We start from the raw sequence: 18,980 nt of genomic DNA, 5'->3' as shown, positions 1-18,980 counted from the left end.
CTAAAGCCATTCAGCCAAATCCACAGCAGATTAAGGACTTCATCATAAATATCTTTGCTCCTTTGTATATTCTTTAAAAATAAGGATTTTAGGATCTTTCAAATACCAATAGGGGACAAAACCAAATAGAATATATACATACATATTATATATCATCTGTTATATGTGGAAGAGTTTGATTAGGAATGACAATCAGCCTTCCCATTTTGGCAGACTTTCCCTCCCTTTTTCTTCCTCCGACCCACTTTACTTCCCACACTAATTATTCCTCATTGTTATTACCCTCATGCCTCTTCTCTTCTTCTCTCTCTGCTTAGACTTCTCTTGCCCTGGTTGGGAAAGGAGACCTGACAGGGTCTTGGAACCCATGGAGCATATCAGAGAAATGAACCAAAGGGCAGACAGCCCTCTGGACATGGTCAAGCAGACATCCCTCCACACAGTCCACTGGGAAGTGGGAGTTAATGAGATGGCTCTTTCATCTCCTCCTTGCATCGAGAGGTGCTCACCCCCATGCAACACTGACTGTGTTTAAAATGATTAATTGCCTGGTACTTGGATCCAAGCAGCTACAGGTTACTGCAACATAAAAGCTAATGAAACAGGGAGGAAGTAATTAACAAAGAGCCTCTCTGCAGATATACATTGATCCAGCAAGATGTGGACAAGATGTGTGCTCTCTGTTGAAATCCAAACATGAACATGCTCACCTCCCAACTATTGATCAGGACACAGTTCAGGCCAACACAGGGCAGAAGTCACCACATCCCAGGGGCCATGAGAGAACAGCCTCTGCTGTAGCAGGAAAGGAATCACTGGTCTATTCCCTGCTGAAGTTCATAGCTAACAACAAATAGCAACCAATAGCAATTGGGTTTTTCCTCTCAATCAGTTTTTTTTTTTTTATCATTTCACCCCTATTTCTGTCTCCTCTTCCTGCCTCATTCTTTCTCCTCCTCTCCCTCTGTCATCTTCTTTACACCCTCTTTTTACCTCCTCTCTTGTCTGCAGACCAAAATTCAATTCTCCCATGTTAATATCATCACCACCCTTTTACCTTCCTCTGGCCTGGGGAGGTTTTTTCTGGTTAAAGACTCAGCTCTGCTCAGGGTGACATGACTCTGGTGGAGATCCCAAATGGTGAGCATTAAATGGGATGGGGTTAGTAGTTTGCACAGTTTAATATAACAAAAAGCACTGCAGTTTGCTCAATATTTATTGAAACAATAGATAGGTAGGCAAATGAATAGATAAATGATTTATTGATGTATTCAGCATAATATGAAAAATACTGTCTACATCACTTGCATGTACTTTCCTCTTTTACAGTAGAATTGAAAAGGCCAACAACCTGCTGTACATCGACCCTGAGGCCTTCCAGAACCTTCCCAACCTTCGATATCTGTAAGAACTCATATACTCCACCACCATCTCTATTATCAAATTGTGTATTCTTGTTTTAGCACAATGCCCAGGTGCTACTCTGAGGCATAACGGCTTTTTATCACAGATGGGGTGGGGGGTAGAAGCAGAGGTAAGGAGGCACTTGGTGTAGATGTTAGTTTAATGAGCAAATTTCACTAATATAATTGCATTTTGTTTTTCATTTTAAAAACAGAAATAAGGGATGCCATTTGCATTAATGGGAACGTCATGCAGGCCTCTTACAAAACTCAGTCAGAATTTAGTGTTAGTGAGATGCAACCAAAATTTCTGCTATGATTCAGTTTGTGATCTTGACCTCAAAGATATTATCTCTCTTGTTTTGCATACATGTATTCCTTTCTCTGAGAGATTGCAGTGTTTCATTTGGTAAGTTTTGGTTAATAACAGATATGGTATTTATCAGTAGAGAGACCTCTGGTCTTTGAGCTCCATCCACTGGGCCTGATCTCATTGGCAAAAACACTCTGTTTCTACTCAAATGGCTTTCAAATTAGCTGAAGACTTGACAGAGCCCTGAGTGTTATGATGGGCCTCACAAAATAATAGATCAGAATCTGGATTCTAAATTTTCTGGATCCATTTTCTAGTATATCAAGTAATTAACAAAGAGCCTCTCTGCAAATATCCATTTACTAGTTACCAATCACAAGCAAGGACTTAGCTTCTCAAAATGTGTTTCCACATCAAAAGAATGAAAATAATAATGATGCGTATGTATATTTACTAACATAATAATGATACATGATCAACCACCACCTAAAGATACTTAAAGCAACAGCCATTCATTTTCTCCTGTCTGTGTGTTGGTCAGTGGAATGGTTCTACTGATCTGGACTATGTTTGCCTGACCTCAGCTAAGCTCAGTCATGCATCTGTAGTTAGCTGGCAGATGAGCTGGGGGCTGGATCCTGTGGAAGGTCTCAGTTGGAATGACTCAGCTCTCCTCCCAGTGATGCGCCTTTCCAGCAAGTTGGCATAGGCTTGTTTCCACTGCAACCCTGGGTTCCAAGAAAGACAGCTGAAGAGTGCAAGCCTCTTTGGTCCAACACCCTGAACTAGCACATGGTCTCTTCTGATGCATTTTTGTTAGCCAAAGAAGGTCACCGAACAGTCTAGTTTACAGAGATGAAAAAATCAATGCCACTACTTGATGGAAGCATCTGCATGGTCACAATACAGCAGTGTAAATATATGGAAGGATATAGACCCGAAACCACATTTGCAATCATTTAAAGTGTTTAGAAAGTTTTCCACAGTGCCTGTCACATCAGGTGCTCAATAAATATCATGACTTGATTTCTAAATTTTGGTCATTAAGAACTGGAGTGCACAGGTATAATAAAGGACACTGGACCATTGTGTGCATCAGCTCTCTGAATCGGGGCCGAGGAATTATTAGAAGAGTCCGCATCCTGCTTTCTGAAAGGAGTCCCAGAAAGGGTCTGACAAAGAAAGAAGGCAATTTGATCTTGCATTCATGTCGGAGGCGGGCTGGGTTCAGGGGCATACCACCCATGAAGGGCCCCCCTCTTAGAGGGTCTAACACTAGGTTCAACTCTCAGCTATCCCCATTTTGAAAGATTTAAATGTCTGAGCATTTTTAAGCAAGGGACCCTGCCTTTTTACCTTAAACTGTACTCTGCAAATTAAATAGCTAGTGTGCTCAGAAGACATGGTCTTTTTTAGGTTGAGGCTTGGGATTATGACTCCTTAAGTGAACTTTTGTTCCTTAAGGGGCAGAGACTCTCTGCAGAGGCTAACACAATAGTGGAGGAAATATGTGGTAATAGGAAAAGCATGAATCTTAGAATCAGAAAATCTGACTCTATCATATGCTAGTTGAGAATCTTAGGCCAATCACTGAACTTCTAAAATGTACGTGGATTGTATGAGCCTCAAGTGAAATTTATACATAAAAATGTTTACATATGAAAATATTTTACAAATTACCAAGTGCTAAAAGAATTAATCAGAATGATTATTTCTAGTCACCCATCTATCCTCAGGAAAATTCCTGTAAATGTTGAGTAGAGTGTTATGGTGACCACTAAGACCTGTAGCTGTTACCTAGAGTGTCTGGCATGGGTTCGAAAAGAGAAGGGTGGAATATGCCTTGCACTTAATGGAGGAGCATAGAAAAGAAAGAGAAAATAAAACTATATTGGAATCCAGAACGACTGAAATCCAGATAGGACACTGACATTTATTAGTTACATACCCAGTTACCTTGTAAAACTTAGTTTCCTTATATGTAAAATGGGTGGTTATGAAAACCAAATAAGATCATGCCTATAAAAAAACACTTTGCAAAATATGCACTATAAAAACTATAAATAAATATACAAATATAAAATGATTAGTGCCTTTTACTCAGTAGATTTTCTTATTTTCTTCTTCTCTTCCTCTTTCCCTTCTTACTTCCCTCCCTCCCTTCTTCCTTGTCTCCCTTTCCTCTTACAAAATGCCTGAGAGGAATATGGGGGTACAGAGAGCCCTTCAGTAAAAGAACAAAAACACTCTATGAGGTACGAAGGAATCCCTGGGTGCACCTCAATTCACAAGCTGTCACATAGGGTTAGTGTCAAGTGCCCCTGCAGAGAATAAGCTCATGAAGAAAACTGTCTCCTCACACACATTTTCATAGCCTATGAAAATGGTGGACTAGAGCTTGTAAATGAGGATTGAGGAACCACTGCAAACTTGAAACCAAAGGATCCTGTTATTGGCCAACCCCTCGTAGTCATCACCGTCCATTCTTCATAATGAGAGCCCTCAGTAAGGGAGGAACTCAGAAGGATTTGGGCAGGGAGAAAGATAGGGGGAGACAAAGCTATGCTTTGGACCTGGAAGAGGACAAAATCTGTGTCATCTGTCTTTGAGTTCCACCTCCCTTGCATATCCATTTCTCACTTTAAGTGAGTAGTCCTCAATCCCACCTGTCCCCTTTGCAGATGACAGAAAGCTGGAGGTGATTGTTTCCAGCCATAATCTAGTCCAAAAGAAGGTTATTTCTCAGAGTACTTTAAATCTACTCTCTTGCTGGGAAGAAGACTCTCCTTTAATACTCTGAAAATAATGCTATCGTCTTTGTCAGTTCTGGCTGCTATAACAGAACACCACAGCCTGGGTAGCTTAAACAACAAATTTTGATTTCTCATGGTTCTGAAGGCTGGACATTTGATATCAGGGTATGTTCTTGGGGAGGGCCTCTTTCTGATATATAGACAGTCTTCTTCCCATGATGCCCTTATATGGAACATATATATGAAGAAAAGGAAAGATAACCATGCCTCTACTTTTTTTATGTGAATATTTATCCCATCATGAAAGACCCAACCTCATGACCTTACCTAACCCTACTCACATGTACCACCAAAGTCCCCACCTCCAAATACCATCACCTTGAGGATTAGAGTTTCAAAATATAAATCTTGGATGATACAAATATGCAGTCCATGGCAGTGATACATTCTCCACTGTACAAACTCTTTTAACATCTACTGCAATATGAATCCACTGTCAGGAAGTTGAGAAGAGGAGTAACCTATGTTAAACCTTCTCATTTCTTGCACAGACTAAACCTTTCTAAGTTGTGCATTCCTCCCTGGCATGTGCTCCGTGGTGGCCCTGGAGATTGCAATATTCTGCCTTCCAATGACACTTCTATCAGCAATACATCTATTGGGGGCTCAGACTGTAGCATTTTGAAATATTTTCTAAACTGCTAAGGAGAATCATGAAAAATTCACTGTCAGTTCTCAGTCTGAAAGATTGTATCAGGAAAACAATGCCCAGTTAAGCTTCTATCTTGTATTTGTCAACTCAGGCTGCCAGAACAAAATACCATGGACTAAGCAGCTTAAACAACAGAAGTTTATTTCAGGCCATTCTGGAGACTAGGGAATCCAGGGTCAAGTTACTGGCTGATAGGTTCTTGGCTTGCAGATGGCCACCTTTTCTCCCTGTGTCCTCAGATGCCAGAGGGAGAAAGAAAGAGAACAGAAATCAGAGATCATTCAAATGAGTGAGAATGAATGAGCAAAAACAAGTCTCTGATGTTATTCTTAATCCTATAAGATTAGAGTCCCACATGGATTACCTCACTTAAACTTAATTATCTCCCTTAGATCCTATCTCCAAATAGTTATGTTGAGATAGGACCTTAAGAACATATGAATTTTCAGGGACACAGTTCAGTCCATAGCACATCCCCACCTATGTTTGTGTCTGAGCAGCAGTCATAATAGTTTCATGATATAGCAGCCAGGTCAATGCATGGTGATTTCAGATATTCTTTGAGTTAATTAACTACTTCCTTCTAGGCAAAGAAAAATCACAAAGTGAATTAAGGAATCCAGTGAGGACCAGTAGAGGTTGTTAGGTTTTTGTTGTTGTTGTTTTGTTTTATCTTGAGCCAGAATAAATGTTTAATATCAAAGCCACCAAAGCAGGGGATTAGAAGGGGGGTGGGAGTGAGTTGCTATTTGACTTCAGCATCCTAATTGCTGCACACACATACTCAGAAATGTCGTACTCAAATTCTCCATGTTGATTCCATTTCATGCTGTTCATTTGATGGCACAGAATTCAAGACAACAGAAATCAGCGCTCTTCATCAATGCCTTCATGCTTCAGCGAGGAACCTGAAGTGGTTAGGAAAAAAAAAACAAAAAACCTCATGAATAAAGAAACGTTCTTTAGCAGAATATGCATCAAAGGATTCATCTGGGTGGAATTTTTACAGTCAATATTGTACTTGCCTGCAATATTTCTTTCTTTACTGCTTTGCCTTCCTGGAGCTGACCTTTTGTATATGAAAGATTATCTATTGATCTGTAAATAAGATTTACACAATATTCTCTTGCCTTTGCATTCTGTCAATGTAATTCTCAGGCAGCTGGGTGTTGCTCTTTGCTACTCAATAAACCATAGTTCCATCTTAGCAAACATGTCACACAGCTGTGTGGGCCCCACCCACAACCCCCACTGAAAACCATCTTCCACTCAGATGTGGCCCATTAGACCTCCTTATGATGCCTGATAATGGCTGCCAAGCCATCTGCTTTTTCCAACTGGAGACAATTCCAGGAGGTTTTTTACTGGTACTCTTAGCAATCCAAGCCTTTTCTTCCCCAGCCCTCAGCTAAGTCTCTCTCTCTCCCTTCTGACTTCCTCTGTTTCACGTGGTTTAGTGAAAATAATGCAAATAGCTTTTCTGATTGTAAAAGCTAAATCATTTGTTAGAGGTAGCATGGTAAAGGGACAGAGGGCAGGGACTCAAGAGACCACTTAGAGTATTGAAGAAGGACATGGACTCCAGTGCCACCTGTCTGGGCTCAGGTCTCAATTCATTCCCTTGCTAACCGTGTAAACTTGGATAGCTAGGCTAGCTCCTCTTAAGTCTCAGTTTTCCCTTCTATAAAATAGGAATGTTAGCATTGCCTGAATTATTAAATTGTATTAAAAGAGTTCAATCAAATGAACTACATAGAAAATTGACTGGCATTTTGAAAATGCTCAATGGTAGCAATTCTTATTAAATCCTGGACCCTGTCCATGACTAGGACTGCCCAAAGGAGTTCATCTTTTGAATCTAAGTTCTCTCCTCTGCTTAAAGAATGAAAGATAACAATACCTACTTTTTAAGAATGGTGCAAGTATAAGTGAGATACTGGTTGTAAAGCCTCTTGTATATCTTTGGGGCAAAATAAGTGCTTATTATTTGATGATGACAATCATTGGTGGTGGTGGTGGTGGTGATAATGTCTCTTTCCCCTTTTAATAATTATAAGATTTTGAAGGCCTCTTTAACTGCTTCTTTCAGACAGAATACATCAACCAGCCTTTAAACAAGGAAATATATCATTTGTATTTCTCAAAGGACAAAGACATTCTTCTCATAGTACCTCTGACATATCCAGAAAGGTCTTTCCAACAAACAAAATTAAAATACCCTAAACGGTTCTAACAGAGACCTCTTTATTCTGCTTTTTAATGTTTATTTTCAATATTGTGATCTACAAGCTCATTTTCTATTCTCAAACAGATGGTTGGATAATGCTTCTTATTTGTTGATTTATGATTCAGCATTTTTATCATACTTTATCTCACTTACACATCACAGTATTCCCTGAGGTGGTCAGAGCCCTATATACTTGATATAAGAGAAGTAAACTGACCCATCTATAGTCCTTGGTTATGAGGCTTTTCTGACAGAAACATGCAATTTTCCTACAGAGTGAATCACTCTGATACTTTTGGTACTCATCCATTGTTTTCCTCTCTTTAGGGGCCATAGTAAGGCTCATTTTTATAAAATATGGCAGCAAAATAAATGCTTCTTATTTGATGATGACAATCATGGTGGTGGTGGGGATAATGTCTCTTTCCCCTTACCCCATGCTTGGTAGAAATGATGCTTCTCCACTTGTCCTCCATCATTTTGGACCTAAATTGGCCAATCAGTAAGAACTTATAAAATGTGAAAGAATGGATGAAACCTCTGCCCTCAAAGAGCTGGCATTCTAGTTGGGGTAGAATAAGGTAGAAATAAGATAGAAACAAGGTAGAATAATATAGCAGGAAAGTAGTGATTAACGTTTAAGGATGGCAAAAATGGCCCAGTGATAGATACAGATATCCATGGACAGCTCCCATCTAAGTGGCTCCATCTTTTAGGGGAAGAAAAAGAGTATCATCAAGTAACTCCCCAAAAGTAACCTATATCTGTGGAGCTGTGTGGCACTGGCTATGGATGAGAACAGTGCCCCAGTACCCTGGATCAGACTAGCCAGGGAAAGCTTCTTGAGGGTTAGCTTAGGGAAAACTTGAGAGCATAGCTGTAACTTGAGGGATGAATATGTTTGTAAAGACAAATTTTGTGTGTGTGTGTGTGTGTGTGTATGAGAGAGAGAGAGAGAGAGAGAAAGAGAGAGAGAGAGAGAGAGAGAGAGAGAGAGAGAGAGAGAGAGAGAGAGAGAAAGCACTGTGTAATATAGGCAGAGGATGAGAAGAACTGAGTCCATACTCAGTTTGTGGCAATGATTTGGACTGTAGATTTATTAGTACTAGGATGCACACTATACTCAAGGGAGAGCTGCTAAATGAAATTTGCCACAATCCAGGGCTACAGTTACGGTAGCACCAAAAAGAACAGAAAGGTATGGTTCAATGGAGGACACATTTCCAGAAAAAATAAATAAATAAATAAGAATGACTGGCATATGCTTTACCTCCAGGTCAGAAATGGATCCAAGTGACTGCACTGATTTTGCCTACTAACCTCCAGACACCCTCAAAAAACTCCCACCCCCAAGGCCTCCACTAAGCACCTCCCACTCAGAGTCATCCTGTAGATGGTACTCATCAAGAATAGAGTCATCTTACACAGAGACTGTGATTGCTGGAGGAAAAAAAAATATTAGCCATCTCCCTGGTTGTCAGTGTCATAAGTATCTAAGGATGTTGCCATGACTACGAGGAAGTCTGGGCACAATGGAGAGTATACAATTGCTTCTTTTATCAGTAACCTGTCTGGCAGATCCAACTTTCCCACTGTTGTCAACTCAAAGAAAACATGGCCAGATTTTCCTTCTGGAACACTGATGTTCAAGGTGAGATTTCAACCTGAGCATGTCCACTCCAGGCAGGGCAAGGACTTCCTCTTGATGGTAAAGATGGTGATGACTTTATGCTGCTAACCTCTCTTGCCTGTCCAGTGTGTTTTCTCCTGCAATAACCTCAAGTCCTTTCTACCAGTGAGGAAATCATTCAATATATCGATTCACATAATGTGTTCAGGTCCTGAGATTTTTCTTCCCAGGAATATTTGCATTTGTAAAACAGGAACCTGGAAAAGGTAATATAAACTAAGAAGTTGATAATGCTGGACTCCCAGGAATAAGGGCTCCCAAGAAGAGAAAATCTCTACAGGAGTCATTCAAATAGCACATAGTTAACCATCTGTGCCACCCATTTGCATATTCTGAGCAATGTTATTTTTATAGGATACTCCTTCTTACAAGATACTTGTATCCTTATCTCTTTAATTATGAAATAAGGCCTATCTTTCTGTCATCACTAGAAATCAAATACAATTCGGGTTCAAGTCTCAGATTGGCTGAGTAAAGATCAGCTCTGCTTTCTTCCTTATTGTTAGTATCAGCCTCACACACCCATGAAGCCAGTGATGTACTAATTCCTTTAGGCTTCTACATCTGCAAAATGGAAATAATAAAATATGCTTCAAGAAGCTATAGTTCAAGGAGAAAAATGAACTCTACAGCCCTAAGATCTCCTCTAGGTGGCAAGTGCTTGGCTTCTGAACTGTGATCTACACAAATCTGGGACTCAGTGTCATTGCCTGTCCTGAGTCCAGAAAATACAGGGACAGTCCTGGGATGCATTCCTGTCATTTCAGCCTTCACAAATGAGCACACTACCTTAGCAGAGCCTGAGAGACATTAGATATGGGTATAGGTTTTAAGAGGCATACAGCACCCAGCAGCCACTGCAGCTCTCCTGGGGGGATAGATCCTTGGCAAGGCCTGCCTCAGGCACAGACAGAATGAGAGTTTGGACAGTGGGACATGAAAGGGTGTAGGGGAAAGCCTTGCTCTGTGTAAAACAAACTGCCACCTCTTGTTGCACCATTGCAACATCAGTGTTGAGAGTTTCAAAGGGCATTTTTGTCCTAGTACACTACTTAGTCTTGCAGTTATCCCTGGAAGAGACCACACATCTCCTTAGGGATGAGCCAGAGGTGACTGTGGGCAGCAAAAGTAGGCAGGACATGGAGAACAGGGCAAGTGTTATGCAAGTCAATCAACTCTTTTTTCTCACCACCCCCAAGTGCTGAGGACATAGTGCTAAAGAAAACCTGATCCCCACCCTGGAGTAGTGCAGAGAAAGAAGGAAGGGCAGAGGGGCCAGAGGAGGGAAGCTCATTTTCTCTTTTAGAGCAACCTGGCTGTGATCTAGACCTTTTGGTCCTGGTTCTCACCTCAGTTTGCAATATTTATTGAAGGAGATGTATTTTCTCCCTGCTTCCAAACATTCATTCATCTCCTGTATCTTATCTTACACAATGTGTGTTCTTAGGCTGCGGGCTCCTGGAACATGCATGCTCTAGCTGAACACCCAACTGCTTGTCTTGTTTATCTGTGGAAGGATTTGCCCTCCCCAGAGCACAGCCACAGGAAGAACACATATTGGGGACTCACTAGTCAGCCAGGACCAGGGACTAAGGAATTGGCAGAAGATATCACCCCCAGAATCCACTGACACCAGATCTAGAGCAAGGGCTATGTCCAGTTCATCTTGGGCCCACATAGAATGAAAGTCTGCACACAGTAGGCCTTTATTGAGAATATGGGCCTGGCATGGGAGCCTTCTGTTTGAGTAAAGAGAGGGGAGCAGCTGCTGTTTTTAGAGAAATATCTTGGGGCGTTATGGAGTGTGAACACCAAAGTGACAAATGCTCTAAGAAAGAATATTTTCCTCTTCAGCAGACATCTCAAAAATGTTCTGCTGTAGTTTAATCACAAGCTCACCCACAGTGATCAGCCTGCAAATAATGTCTAGCTCAAGGGTTGGTGAGCTCTTCCCTTACCCACTTGGGATGTGGACATAGCAGTACTTGGAAGAGAGAACAGATGTTTGGGTGGAGACCTGCAAGGGAAGCAACTAAGCAACCCTACTGGCAAAGTTCATCCAGCACTACCCAACAGTGCCACACGGACTCAGATTCACTCAGTAAGACACCAAGGAGAAGCTCGTATCCTTATGGGACAGTTCATGAGCCCAGTTCCAGCCCTGATCCTGCTTGTGAGAATTTGCAAGCAAGTCAGAAAAAAAATAACTTCCCTGGGCCTCAAGAAAAAAATGGAGAGAAAAATCACTGCTCTGTCTTCTGTAAAGGAAAGAAGAAACAGAATAAGACAAGACAGGGTATGGGGTGCTTTTCAAGTTAAAAGTAAAAAGCAACTGCAAGGACTGGTAGTTGCACAAAGCGTTGCTGGGTAACAGGAATCAATTTAGAAAGCACTTTTGCTTTGAAATTAATTTTTTTTTTGTCTTCAAAAGCCCTGTGGAATATTTGGTGAGGGCTCCATGTTACAGATAGGAAGTTTGAGGTTCAGACATGGTGACTGAATTACCTGAGCTCAAACATTAGATTAAGAATTCTTTGGGGGCAGGAGGCCCAGGAAAACTGAGCATCTATTATGGGGCAGATTCAGAACTAGACATGTTGTTCACACAGTTTAGCTCATCTCTTCGTCTTCCAAAATGGCAAGATAGGTATTTTCCCCCATCTACAGATGAGGATTTTGAAACTCAGAGATTATATAGTTGATAGAATAGGGAAGTGAGGCCAGAAAAGTCTAACTCAACCAGTTCATTGTGCTCTCCAGCACACCATAGGCAGGGAGGTGTAGGATGTAGAAGAAAGCAAATATGGCCAGTATTCAGAGTACAATATGGTCACCTTAGTAAGACATTTGCCTTTTGGATTTTGTGATCATTACCCAGGCAACACTGAAGTATAACTAAGAAATAGCTTTCTAAAAGATCTATATTGGAGATGAGTTGCAATGAAAGATGTTCACACTGCTTAAAATATTAACTCTTTGCAATCCCCCACTATGTATTTAAAAGTTACCACTTGACACAAATTGGTGATTTGATTAAAGTCATTCTTACAACAGCATCCAAAAAGGGCCTAAAAAGTTATGACTTGGCAACATTTTTAGCCATGAGCCTAAGTAGAGAGGTCTTTAGGCTTTGAAAGTTCTTATGCAGCCAGGGTGATATAATGGGAAAAGCATCATCGCCTATTGGCATGGCATTGTGGTCGGGACTCAATGATTTCAATTTGTGTAAAGCATTTACAGTGGTGCTTAACATGTAGTAATAGAATAGACATGTCTTAACTATTCTTTCTGGTTCAAGTCTATAAGTTTGGAAGAGTCAGTTAACTTTTGTGAGCCTTGCTTCTCTTCTATGAAAAATGAGAGTCATAAATATGCTTGTCTTAGAAGTCCATTAGAAGCCTAGTAAGATAATATGAAATAAGTCTCTCAGGCCCAGATGCTATGCAAATAACAAGCCGGACTATCTCCAAGACAGTTTTTCCTAGGAGAGAAATCAGAAGATTTTCTGTGACTCATGTAACCAGCTTCTAAGAGTTCAGTTACTTCCAAAATAGCAGCCTCTGTTCTGTGGTCACCTTAGCTAGCCTCTCATTCAGACCAAAGTCAAACACCAGTCACTGTGTCTCCAAGATGGAGAGGACAGATATGAAGCTTGTCACGTTGTCTTCTTAAAGCATCTCTTTCAACCTCAGTGGATCAGCCAGCAGCCTACACCCTTTCTAAAGTGGGAGAACAAAAAGGACAGATGCACAGCTGTCTCCAGAAGCCTGTCTCACAAGCTCTCCCCCAGATTTAACTCTGCATCAGTTCATGATGACATATGTGAAAGGCTAAGAATTACATAACCAGATTCTAGAAACCTGGAATGTCACAGCTCTTAGACCTCAGGGTCTCAGGGGAAACTCCAACTGAACTCTGCTCATCCACAAAAGCATCCTATAGCATGCTCCCAATTAAAAGGACAAATAATGTCACGGCGAGAGCTACACTTATAGACTTATTAGTATTACTACTACTATTGTTATCACATTGAGGTCAGGTTCATTTTGTCAAATATGTCTATTCAGTTAGGTTTCCTTTTGATTCACTTTACAATGATTTCTTTTGACCCAAACATAGATAAATGTTGAGGTTATTTATTGGGCTAATAGCAGATCTTGGGGCTGGTATTCTATGCAACTCTAGATGAGCTGTGCAGTTTTTTTCCTTACTTGTCCTGATTATAATCTACAATAATCTACCCTAAAATGATCTGAAAGGTGCTAATAGAAAATGAACCCAAGTTTTATCTGCATCTGAGTATATGAACTACACAGATCTTATTTGTACCACGGTAGCATAATGGAAGGTGCTGCCTAAGAGAGATTTATCAACCATGTCCATTTTTTCGTAATTAGTCTACAGAAAAGGCATGAATGCATTAGCTTGTAGCAGTGTTTCCAAGGTTGACTAGGAAGCAACAAACTCAGGAGATACTCTACAATCAAGATGGAGCCCAGGGACATGTTTGGGAAAGCCTGCATACTTCTTTCTTCTCTTGGACATTTACAATGGGTAATATTGTGGTAAAGGCTCTGAGAATCCTAAAGGAAAGAGACTGCTTAGCCCCAAGAACCTAGTGTTCCCCAAGTTTATTTTGCTATTACATCCTTTCCTTTTTAAACAGAGCATTTGTCTCCTTTATAAATAGTGTTTCTAGAGAAGTCCTTGGTTTCTAAGTTGAGAGGTCTTAGAGGTCACAGGCCAATTCCCTCCTCAGGAAGGCACTCTTCCACACAGTTACTTGAGCACATGTCTAGAGGTGAGACACTATTATCTTCGCAGCACAACCCATTCATTCTTGTATAGGGCAACTCTCACAGTGAGAATCTCATCATGGTAACCCAATAATGGTAAGAGCACAAGCTTTAGATTCAGAAAGACCTAGATTCAACCTCTGGCTCTAGATCTCCTTATGTGGCTTTGAGAAAGTTCCTGGACCTCTCTCAGTTCTCAACTCTGAGATGGTAATACCTGTCTCCTAATATGGTAGCAAGAAATAAATAAAATAATCAATGGTAAGTGCTCAGTGTGGTACATGGTACATAGGAAGTGTTCAATAAATGTTGACCATTATTATTATGAATCCTGTATCTACTTTCCAGAACAGCACAACAAATCTATTACCATTTCCACTTGGCAGCTCTTCAGAAATGTGGACTGCTCTTCCCAAGAAAAATATCCTACTTGTTGAACAGTATGGTCTTAATTCCTCACCCTTCTATGCAAAAAAGAAAAAAAAAACTGCATATTCCCAAATAAGTTGATTTAATTGTAAAGTATGCACACACATACACACAACTATAGTACTACAAATATTATAAACATACAAAATACAGTATTAAACAACAATTTATAAATAATGTTTCCACATTTTCCTCTTATCATATATTAACATGGATCCAAAAATCTATTTTACTCTAACTACAATATTTTAGAAAAAGCAAGGTCACAGGGTGTGTTTCAGTATTTTTTAATCCTTTTTATCACTTACAAAAGCTATTCATAGGTCATATCAATACTAGATTTTAATGGCTGTCAAAGCTAAAAACAAAACTTCACAAAAATAGGTAGATCAATGCAACAGCACTCCTTACGTACATAGATACTTGGTTTTCAATCCTATGTTCCTTTTATACAAATATTTTTATGAAATTCAGCTAGTAATTTTCCTTCCTTAATGTCAATCAGATGCTCTTACAAACTGTCTGGAAGATGTTGCATTTTTATACTTTTAATGAAAACATTCAAAATCCCATAAAAAACTGATTAGAAATACATATTTCCTGATTTTTTAAAATATGCAGTGTAAGAGTTTTCACACATATTGACAAACTTACATCATTTTCAACCATAAAATAACCATTTGCATATATGTTTTCTCTAGTACTAGTTTCCAAAAGCTCTTTTCACAGCATAAATTTTTCTTCAAATGCTATTGTACTCCACCTCATTATTAATATAGCACCTTTCCCTTAAAGAGACAATATAATTGTGTCCAGTAGGAAAATATCTGATTCGTAGCATTATTTCAGTTAGCCATTTGTCATCACAGGAAAAGTCAAATTTGGATCACGTGTCTTTTTGTAAAAAAATATGTAAGTCATCTCTAATTTTGTCAACTCTCTGTAATTTTCCTTGAGATAGCCAACAAACCTCTAAGTGATAATATGATTCTGACAAGAAAAATTTAGGACTCAGAGACTAAACAGAATCAGGTAAGAAGACTGGTCCAGGCAGGTTTATCAAAAGAAAGCAAGGGGAAATCAGAGGAAAAGCCCAGGAAGAATCTGGGAAATTCAGGTGTGGCTTTCTTACTTAGGAGTCATAGAGGTCACACGGGAAAAACAGCAACTCAAACACCAAAATAGCACTGCAGCAACCAAGAGCGATGGGGAAATGCAAGCTGTGACCTAGGCCTAGCAGAGTTGGGAAATCAAACATAGTCACAGTTAGAGCAACTAGAATAGAAGGTTGGAACGTGACCAGGGCAGTGAAGGGGCCCAGACAGGGCATTCAGTTTCCCTGTAAGATAAATCTCATTTCACTGGATAAAAAATAAAGGATCTTGAGACTTAAACAAATAGCCAAGAAGCACATCATAAAGAATGATACAGCCAGGACTTGAACCCAGATTTTCTGGTGCTAGAATCATTACCTTTGAAGCTATGCTACATGCCAACTGTAACAGAAGCTTATTGCTAAATTCACACACTGGGTCAAAATAGAACTGCAACCTGGCAGGGCAGATAGAACTGAGCTCTCGGAAATGCTGTCCCTGGGCTAATTAAACTCCCCCTGATTATTAAGGAGTCTGGTTTCCATGGAGACTGAGATTAGTTTGAACTGAATAGGACAGTTAAATAGTCCTAGCTTTGAAGGTATGAGATTGGAAAGGCAGGAAATGAGGGTCTCCTACTGTCTCATGAAATTCCTTACACAAAATCATCTTACAAAGAGAGAAACTGAGATTCTCAAAAGGCAAGTAAACTGTTTGGTGTCATTCACCTAGCTAGAAAGAGGGTACATGAATCCAGGGTCTATCTTCATGTCTAAGGTCTTAGTCATTGGGCCAGTTTCTTACACACTGACATCTACAACCAAGTTTCTGTGCTACTATACCTGGACTAATCCTTATTTAATGAGCAAGAAGCATATGTTAGCATCTTTTATCATGTTGTATAGAGCTACTCAAATTCACAGTTAACAAAGATCTGTAGTTAATAAAAATCTCTATCAGCAGGCCTCATAAAATAACAAGACTTTTTACATACACTTGATCCTCATTTTTGCACATTCCATATTTTCTAATTCACGACCTGCTAATATTCATTTGCAACCATAAGTCAATACTTGCCACACAATTGGTGGCATCCCCTCCCTAAATTAAATTCTCCTAAAGCATCTCAATGGTCACTTCAAACCATGGCATGAACTCTGTGCTGCCTCAAGAGTTAGACTAGAAGAGCTAAGACAAACAGACAAACAAACAACACAAACAAACAGACCCTACTAACTTAAGGGAAAAAATAAGAACGTGCTGCTACTATTGAAGATTAATAAAAGCAATAATGATGCCATGAGCCTCAGAGCCAAAGGGACACCTGCTCATGAAAGGCAAATGTATCACCCTGTGGCAGGAAGGTAGGATAGTTCCTGGCCTTTGTAAGGACCCAAATAAATTTATTCTTACAGGAGCAGTGCTCAAGGTCATTATTGTAACCTAAAGATTAGGGACAATCAGGCATGAAAGGTGCTAACACCAGCTTAGAATGTGAAACTGGCTGTTGACAAAAGAGAGCTCTGAGCCAGTTACTTTTCTTTAAAAGACCTATTTGCAGAACTTAAATTTGCTGACATTTTACCCCCAGGCCTTTAACTGTTTTTGAAGATAAACTGTAGTTGAGTGAATCAAAATAATTTTGCAGCAAACAGTCATTTGACCAAAGCAAACCTATTGAGACATAGAGCTCCTAGCTGATTACCCACTTCCAGTCTCCATCAGACATGAATTTATTGATCAGAAGGGAAAAATGAATTGAAAACTAAATGTTCATCCGAACTCCATTTCCTGTGTTATCTTGGGGTTATAGAAAGTCTCAGCTACAGAGTTATAACCAATAATCCATCTCAGTGGATGGTCACTAGATCTTTAAAAGTGTCTTAAACTCAGCACTACAGGAATAATTTTAGCCATTTTTGCAGCATTTTTTCTTTTATATAAAGACCAAAGATTTCAATGTGCTTCCGTAGATGTCTATGGCTATTCAAGTATAGTGACTATGGAAATTCATACTATCCATGTTAGTTAAATGATGCATTTATACCATTCTCATTGGAAAATCATGAAGTCTTCCTCCTTCCAATAACTCACATCCTTTCACTCAGAGATATGAGCTAGTTGCTAGGTCAAATCAATTGTGTGTACATAATTCCTTGTGTGCATATCTCTTGACAACTCTTAGCACATTACCTGGCTTAAAAAGCTTGGTAAGCATAGCACCAACCACTGTGCCAATACTGAGTCTTCAGGAAAAATATAAATCCACCCTCATACCATTCAAAATCTGAATTAAGAGACAGACACTGGATAAATGAATACAAAATAATATAGAGTTTAACTGTAATGGGTGACTAAAAAGAAAAAGTGCCAAAAAGAATATAATTATACGGGGAAAAAATCAGGAACTATAATTAGATTGGCAGTCAGGGAGCTTCTCTCTGGGGAAAAAAAAAAAATGACATTTGTAAATAAACTCTGAAGGTTGATTCTCAGTTGACCAGGTGAAGACTGAGTGTAAGACTTCCAGATAAAGCACCCCCAAACACCTGGAGACTGCGAAAGAACTCAATGCTCTAAGGAGCTGAGAAAGAGCCACTGAGGCTAACATGTCCTGCAGAATAGCATGAGATGAGGGTGCAAGAATAGGCAGTAAAGACTACAAGTTTACCCTGAGTGTTATGGGAAAGGACCAAATCCCTCACAGCAGTGGCGTAAAGCCATCTGATTTACAGTTTTTAAAACAATGCTCTGCATGCTATATGGAGAATGGATTAAAAAAGAACAAGATTAAGTGTGTGGAAAACAGGAGAAGACTGCTGCAGAAATCCAGAGGAAGGATGATGTCTTGTTTTAGAATGGTGTCAGTACAGATGGACAAAAGTGTATGGAATCAAGATCTATTTTGGAAATGGAATCTAAAGAGACAGAGATGGACTGGATATTGGAATATGAGGAAGCAACAGCCAAGCTTGTCACACTTATATCGAACAACTGATGAATGGCACTACTATTCATGGAGAATAATTATGGAGGAATGGTTTGGTAGAGGTGATAGTGAAGGAACAAATTTAGTTGATTATGTCAATGAAACACTTAGGAGAATATGTGGAGTGAGATTTAATCAGATGAAAGGTCTTAAGACAAGTATAGTCTAGGATTCACCATAATCCACATGACTTAGGTAGGTAGATCTTGCTTCCCACAGCTCTGAGATTATAGAGAAAAGGGAATGGGGGAGACCCGAGTACAAAGAGAGGACAGGGAACAAACAAAGCACACTAGAAGAGGAGGAGGTTTAACAGAAGAGTGCAACATGACAGAAAGCAATAGAAGAGAGAGTTCTAATGATCCAGAAAAGTCCAATAAAATGAGAATTTTAAATGTTGGACTGGGGTTATGGCTCGGCAGTAGAGAGCTCACCTAGCATATTCGAGGCCCTGAGTTCAATCCTAGGCACCATATATAAACAAATTTTAAAAACAAAGGTATTACATGTTTATTAGATTTGTAGTTAGTTGGGTGGTAGATTTTTGGCATGATCATTACAGTTTTGTTGAAGA

At 39.7% G+C, this 18,980-nt stretch overlaps 1 protein-coding gene across 1 annotated transcript in view; it reads left to right on the top strand.

The window, feature by feature from the left end:
- Fshr (follicle stimulating hormone receptor) overlaps positions 1-18,980 on the top strand; it is a 166,781-nt gene that overhangs the window by 120,396 nt on the left and 27,405 nt on the right. Inside the window, exon 4 of the mRNA XM_027934325.3 lies at positions 1,330-1,404. Coding sequence (XP_027790126.2) covers positions 1,330-1,404 — 75 coding nt within the window. The remainder of the gene's footprint in view (positions 1-1,329; positions 1,405-18,980) is intronic.

This window comes from Marmota flaviventris, chromosome 14, assembly GCF_047511675.1.
Source record: "Marmota flaviventris isolate mMarFla1 chromosome 14, mMarFla1.hap1, whole genome shotgun sequence".
Taxonomy (NCBI): Eukaryota; Metazoa; Chordata; class Mammalia; order Rodentia; family Sciuridae; genus Marmota; species Marmota flaviventris.
Note: the sequence above shows the minus strand (reverse complement) of the source record. Positions and strands in the feature narration are given on the sequence as shown.